A 7,666-nucleotide genomic window follows, 5' to 3' on the forward strand; every position below is an offset into this window, starting at 1 on the left:
CTGTGGTGAATGATGACAATTAACAGCGTGGCATTCTAGAGACAAAGCCAAGGAGCTTTAAAAAAAATCAACTAAATAAAAACCACCCTGTTTATTAAGTGTCCAGTGTTCCAAGTCTAGTCTGTACTTTAAAGAAGGCATGTATCACGTGAAAATATGCTGAAAATGTTGGAAATTGAGAAAAGGTTAAAGAAGTTTGATCCTTCAGCTTGGAAGGGAGGAAACAATTAGATCTGGTTACGTGTTCTTATTTCATATCACTACTGAGCTCAGGGCAAGAGTAAATTACTTAAACAGGAACATATGAGAGTGGAATAGATAAAAAGAAACCTTTTCTAATAGTAAGGGTTATGTAACAATAAATATGTCACCAAAGGAGCTTTTAACTATTTTTGATAGTCCTTAGGAATAGGATAGACTTACCAAATTGGAAGAAATTTCTGAGTGCAGAATTATGAACTCATTATGTCTCCCACTTTCTTAGTATAATAAACATTTGTATATCAAGTATAGTTTACAAAGCACTTTACAGTATGTGTGTTTATCTTCTCAAAGCCCTGTGAGAAGTTGTTTTTATTTACATCACAGCTCATATGAAGAACTGAGACCTTAAAAAGTTAGAGTGATACTTCTCAGGCTACACAGCTACAGAATTTCAAGGGCAAAATCGGCTCTCTACATCTTGCTCAATGGAATGACTCACAAAAGTACATGGGAATATTTTTGCTAAATTGAAAATAAGAACCTTCCTACATAGACCTCAAAGCTTACTATAAATCTCACAGCCCTGCTTCCCAGTAAAACCTATTGGGATTTTACTCATTGAACTTGTTTCTGGAAAATGAAGTGAGGAAATGTTTGCTTCTCAAAGTTGCTATTTCATGAAACTGAAACAGATCATAAAGGCACGTTAAGAAGGGCTGTTTCTGCAACTCTAAAGATGGCTATGGTCGTGGATAATCACTCCTGACTTATCTCCCTTCTTTTTCAGAGTGAAGATCTGTTTGGCTTTATCACTATGACCTCACATGTCAGAGAATAACATAAAAGAAGATGCTCAGCATTTTTTTTTTATCTGAAGCTGCTTACCATTTACTTTGGATCTGAGCAATTCCTACGTTTAGAAACAATTAATGGTCTGTATTAGATGAGGAATCACCAAGGAAAGAACACCTGCCGCACGTACTGGTTCTCTGTATTTGGCATCCGTCATTGTGCTGCTGTTTTTGTGTTTTGTTTTATTTCTTAACAAAGTTAGCTGAAGAAGTTATTCTAAAGAAAATTGGATGTTTGCATTGGCCTTCTTAAATTGTGGCCAGTGTCTTAATTTCTTTTCACTTTCATTTTGGCGAAGCAAATTTGTCCCTCAGCATGCTAGGAGATGCTACTCATACCCATTAAAGTGGTAAAATCTGGTATTTACTGGCATACACTCAAAACTACCACAGTCCTACCTCAGGTCAAGGTGAAGCTGGATTTGCGTGGTCGGGGTACGGCAGGACCTCCTGAGTATCTCTGTGCTGAATGTGTCTGAAGCATGGTCATCCGCCTTATTGAAATGGTTCATGTAGGCAACTGCCGGTGGACTTCCTTCCAGGTACCTGCGGGGTCTGCTGACAGACAAGAGCCCAGCGTGGGACTGACATTTCTAAACTGAAATGAAATTTGGGATCGGACTTTGAAGACGGATTAATAAATAATAATTATTATATGTAACTGAAGCAACCTACTTTTGAAAATCATCAACTGTATTGGGTTGTGGGGAGGGTGGGAGGGAAGGGATTTGGGAAGGAGGGTGAATATCTCTTTTTACCTTTAAAGACTTGTTTAATCTTCTCTATGTAGATGTTTATGTAGGTACTTCAAATTGCAAAAGCCTTTTATCCTATTTACAAGCTCATACTTCTCTGCTATCCTTAATCTTGAGCTTGCATTTCTTTAACCAAAAATTCATGTAGGCATGCTAGCAATTCAAGGGTGGTCATGGGTTTGGCAGATAAAAGTATTTATTACCTTTAATGTAATGCTGTTGTGTCAGTCAACAAGGCTGCCCTGAACAACAACAACAACAAAAAAAAGAAAAAAAAAAACACAACCTGAAAGAAGAGGCATTCCAGCTCTGTTATTACTAGAGAAAAAAAAAAAAAAAAAGAAAATCTTGCAGTACATGTCACTTGTCAAAAAATTCCTGACAGGACGACCCTTGTTTAATGTTTTCAGTATTCTGAAAATACCAGTGTTGTGGCGATTATCGCAGATGTCACATAGAGCTGCTGAACTAGACCGGCAGAATGTTATGTCATCTTGCTGCTCTCTCGACACATCTGGCTGGAGAGCTGTGAACATTTTCCTCCCATGGGTGCATCCCCAGTGCCTATCTTCTCTGATAGTCATATAGATGTTACACTAATGCATTGGAGATGTGAGGTTTTTTGTTTTGTTTTGTTTTGTTTTGTTTTGGAAAAAAAATCCATGCTATGGAGAAAATATATATATAAATATAGAGATATATATCAGTATAGAATAATGCATTAATAAAATGAGGCTTTTTAGAGGAAGACCAAAAAATTCAATGTCTTAAAAATATATTTAATGGCAATGCAAAAGTCTTCCTGCTTACATGCTGAACTTTTAGAACAGAGGATTGTATTACAAGACAAAGTTGAATGTAAAGTAATCCCCCGGAACATTTTTAAGGTTTTAATTTTCCAAAATTACACATTACAGCAGTGCATAGGCCATACAATGTTAGTTTGAAGGTCAATTGCAGTGTATAATATACTTTATTAAAATGTATAAAATGTCCTAAAATTTTTTAGTTTTGGGAATAGGAACTGATGGGTGGTATTTGCTATGTAACTCCCCATCCCCAGCCCCCAGGTACAATAGGATTGAATATGGACCCTGCTGAATACAGTGTATTGACTTGTATTTAAATAGCGCTCTATACTTAGAGTAGTCATGCCACTATACAAATGGTTCATGTTCATTTAAAACAAGCAAAATAAAAAGTTGATAATGTACTAAATTTTCCTCTGTCCTGTACACTTCAAAAAAAAGGCATATGCAATATTTACATTTTTAATTTAGTTTACAGAATGGAACCAAAATGTATAAATGTTATGTTTGCTAAAACTTCACAATGTATATTGGGTCTTTGTACATTTTGCCTGACTTACCTTAAATTTAAAATATTTTTTGCTATATAAACTTTAACAGTTATTAAACAGTGTTTTCTTTTTGGGTACGTATTGTTTCTGGATATCGAGATGTTAAATATATTTCTTGCTATTGTGATACGACAAGAGACTTATCTTGCTCTGTCTTCCAATGTACATGCTGTATATAAGGATAAATGTGACGCTGCTGGAGACAAGAATAAATGGAATAGAGTAGTGCATTGTATTTAGTCTGTATTGATCATGGATGCTCTCCTTAATAGCCATATGCAATAAAATAAAATACATTATTTATGAAACGAATAAAGCTTTGAGGATATTTGTGTGTGTGTCAGATTCTGAGTTTAATAAAAGGCCACTTTATTCTTGGCCTTTCAGAGTAAATATTAGACTCCTAAAAATCCTTCGATACCTTTTAATTTAAAAATTTTTACTTTTAGAAATCAGAAAATATCAAAATATCACAAAATTTATCAAGATTAATAAATGTGTCAAAACAAAAACGAGCAAATTTTACATACTTTACCAGAGTCCTAAATACTATTTAAGTGGTTTACAAATACTGACTACCTCCTAACAACCTTAGGAGGTAGGACTTACCATTCCCATTTTATAGGTTAGGAAACTGAGGCACAAAGAAGATAAGTAACTTGTCTGAGAAAACAGCTCCTGAGTGGCAGCCCCAGAATCTGTTGGCTCCCTTCCAGAAGCAGTCACACAATGACAACAAATATACATGAAGACTACAGAGCTCTGTGTACACAGAGTACATCAGAGCCCTGAGATGAAATTTATGGGAGAGGAAATATGAAAATGTCAATTGATTTTTATCAAGGTCAATGTTTCCTCCTGTAGAAATAATTTTTCTATACATTCAATTTTACACTAAAAGTATAGCCATGTACTAACGTGTGTCACCTCTTAAAATAGTTAAAGCAATTTGGAAGATGATTTCTCAATGGTCACTTTTAAATCAGCAAGACTGACTTTATAGCATTTAGGAACTTGTAATGTGATGATGCAGCCACTGCAGCTTCGCCAGTCTCTTCATGCCTATATGAACTGTCTGGATGGCACTTGTTGGTCACACAGAGTAAGAGGCATGTTATACAGTGTTTATTACTCCTGAAATCTGCTCATCAGTTTAATGATAAAAGGGCAAATGATGCCTGTCATTCTAGAGGAGTCATGTAAGATAGGAATGAATAAATGTGTTTGTCCAAAGCTGTGATTTGTCAATGAAGAATTATTATTTCAAACATCTATGGCTCCTGGCAATATTCATTCAAAACCAATGAAAAACTTTGAGAAGAATGCTTGTTAGGAAACATAATGAGGTGAAGGATTAAGATCCTGATGCATTGATTTTGGAAGAGTTAGATTCTGACTCACTGAGGGTCTCAATCGTCAGCATGAAGGATGAAAATTAGCTCATAATATTATCATAATATCCAAGAGTCAAGTATCTTTGAGCTCACCTGCCGGGTCACAGCTAGTTGCTCCTCAAAATATAATTCTAGGTTAAATATCAATACGTTTGAAGGCTGACTTGGGCAGAGCATTCATTAATTTTTGCCTTTAACTCTTGAATTGAATAGGTTTACTAGTTATTTGGGTAATTTATAATAGTAACTTTCAGGTGCCATCAACTGGAGCAAAGTGGGCATGCTAATTATTATGCTATAAAAAGCCAGGGTCTCTGGGAAGTGGCTGTGGCTCAATCAGTTGGGCTCCTGTCTACCATATGGGAGGCCCTGGGTTCATGTCCCGGAGTCTCCTTGTGAAGGCAGGCTGGCCTGCCCACTGCAGGGAGCTGCCAGCCCGCAAGTGCCGTGGAGAGCCAACTCAGCAAGGTGTCCCAACAAAAAGTAAAAACACAGAAGAGCACACAGGGAATGGACACAGCAGACAAAAAGCAAGCTGGGGGGGGGGCAATTAAAAAAAAAGGCCTCTTTTCGATCAATCCTCCAGTCCTGCAGCACTTTCAATTTTTTTTTTTTTTTTAGATGAAACAGCAAAGTGAAATGTGATGTTCTTGGGTTGGATATATGATTCTTGGCATGGAAATATCTACATATGAAATGTCTATTGTAGTCTTGGGCAGTTGACAGGTTTAAAACGCTAAACCTTCTTGCAGGATCTCCTTTCAGACTGACACTTCCATTTGAGTCATTTCTGTTCATCCTATCTTCACTCCAAAGCTCCAAATAGCCCTAAATAGCAATATAGTGTTTTTATGTTTGCTTATCATTATTAGCTCCTCCTTAATTTCATGCTAAACTACTTTCCTTAAATCCACCTGAACTCTCAAATGATTTGTGGGTCTTGCCACTATCTGTAGACATTTGCTGTCCTGTTTTAGTCACTTTAATCAATTCCTATGATTTGAGCACTGTCTGAATCTGTAGCTCCTAAATTTCCTTTTTCTACATTCAGAATCCCCTCCTTTCCTTTAGGAAGTTTGAAAGCTATGAAATATTACAAAAATTCCCTACATCCCAAGAAACCTAGCCCAACTCTTCACCACCAGCCTTCCTGAGTCGCCTCAAACACTTACCAGGAAAAGAACAACATGTTCCTCTCTCTCCAGACCTTCTTATCTATAGCAGTGTTATTCTTGGATGACATTGATAGAAAATAAATCATCATGCTGATAGATAGATATTCCCCAGGAAAGATAACACAAACCACACCAAAATATGTGTTATAATTAAAATGAATTAAACTGCAAGTAATAGAAAACCCAATTAAATGGTTTAAACCAGTGGTTCTCAAAATCCAAGGCTTATCAGAATCACCTGCAGGACTTTTTAAACCACAGATGGCTCAGGCCTATACTCTAGACTTTCTTGTTGCATTTCTAACAAGTTCCTGGGAGATGCTGATACTGTTGGTCGGGAACCATATTTGAGAAACACTGGCTTAAATGGTAAAATGGTTTCTCTTACATAACAAAGAAGTTCAGGGTAGGGTTAATTCAGCAGCTGAATACATTATCAGGGATCCAGACTGGTTTCATTTTTCTAATCTGACATCTTGGGATTTTAGCTTTTATCTCTTAGACTTATCCCCTCATGTTTATAGGATGGCTGGGCAACTCCAAAGAGTATTGTCTTGCCACAACAATACCCATAGAGATAGTCTCTCTCCTTTGGGTAGAGAGATCCCCCACCTTTGGAGGGATGCAAATGATCCCAGAACCACCCCACCTACAGCAGGCTCTGCTTCACTTTGCATTGAACAAAACTGAGTCACATGCTTATTCTTATATTAATCACTGGAAAAGGAGACTAGAAATACTAGAATTTCCCAAGGAACTGGGAGAATCTACAACTGCAAGCAAGAGAATCCCAACCATCTGCCCCATGGGATTGAAATCCCCTCTCAATTAGAGGCGGAGTGGCATTATCATCCCAGAATCCTCAGGATTGGGGAATGAGCTATGGGCTAAAGTAGACTTACTGGTATTCTACTATAGGCTTAATATGATTCTAGCAATGGAAGAAATTATATCATTGATGTGGAGATGGTAGCCAATGGAAGTTCTGAGGGTAGAGAGAGGGAAAACAGGTGAAATGTGTGAAATATGGGGGCATTTTCAGGAATTGAGAACTGTCCTGAATGACATCACAACAACAGATACCGGCCATTACATATCTTGCCATAACCAACAAAATTGTGTGTGAGAGAATGCAAACTACAATGTAAACTATGATCTATGTTTAGTGGCAATGCTCCAAAATGTGTTCATGAATTATAACAAATATACCACACTAATGAAGGGTGTTGTTAATGTGGGAAAATGTGGGAGGTGTAGGGAGTGGGGCATATGGGAATCCCCTATATTTTTATGAAACATTTATGTAAACTAAATATTTTTTAAAAATAAAAAATATATTACTTAAACAAATAAAAAGAAGTACATGTTTGGTTTACACAAAGACAGATTTACTCTTTAGGGCTGGGAAGGAGTCAGAACCTTGTGAAGTCCCTGGCTGCTAGATAGGTGAACAAAAGATAGGTCTTGGTGACAAGGGATAAGAAGAGGTGGTGTCTAATCAGTAGGCAGCTAATAGAGCCTGCTATTGTAGCATACAATGAAAGTGGGATTGAAACCCATTTTAAATATCTCAAATGCATGATCACTACACAGGGTGAACATACTCCCAAATCTACAGTGATTTTGAAAAGGGAATTTATAATAGAATACAAGTAGAATAAAACTATTAATTTAGTAATATCACCATCAGAATAATGATATTGGCCTTTATAGTGACACAATTGTTACTTTCAAGACTCTAGGAATAAGTCTACCATTTTGCTCTTCACATATGTTTTGTTTTTGCTATTCTGTTCATCATCAGGAATGGTTTTATAACAAATCAAGATGTGAAGGACTTTTGACAGTACATTAAAGACCTAAGACTATTTAGGCTAGAAAAAAATAAATCTAAGGTGAAATCCGGTATCATCTTCAGTTACATTGG

The 7,666-nt window shown here is 36.7% G+C and overlaps 1 protein-coding gene across 3 annotated transcripts in view; it reads left to right on the forward strand.

Annotated features, from left to right (window-relative positions):
* Positions 1-2,156, forward strand: part of IRS2 (insulin receptor substrate 2) — a 30,609-nt gene extending 28,453 nt beyond the window's left edge. For all 3 annotated transcript variants that reach the window (XM_058276430.1, XM_004471195.3, XM_058276431.1), the window contains one exon: positions 992-2,156. Coding sequence is in view for 2 of the 3 variants with exons in the window: in XM_004471195.3 (XP_004471252.3) it covers positions 992-1,042 (51 nt within the window). In the remaining variant the exon portion in view is untranslated. The remainder of the gene's footprint in view (positions 1-991) is intronic.
* Positions 2,157-7,666: the final 5,510 nt, after the last annotated feature.

This window comes from Dasypus novemcinctus, chromosome 15 (assembly GCF_030445035.2).
Source record: "Dasypus novemcinctus isolate mDasNov1 chromosome 15, mDasNov1.1.hap2, whole genome shotgun sequence".
NCBI classification, from domain to species: domain Eukaryota; kingdom Metazoa; phylum Chordata; class Mammalia; order Cingulata; family Dasypodidae; genus Dasypus; species Dasypus novemcinctus.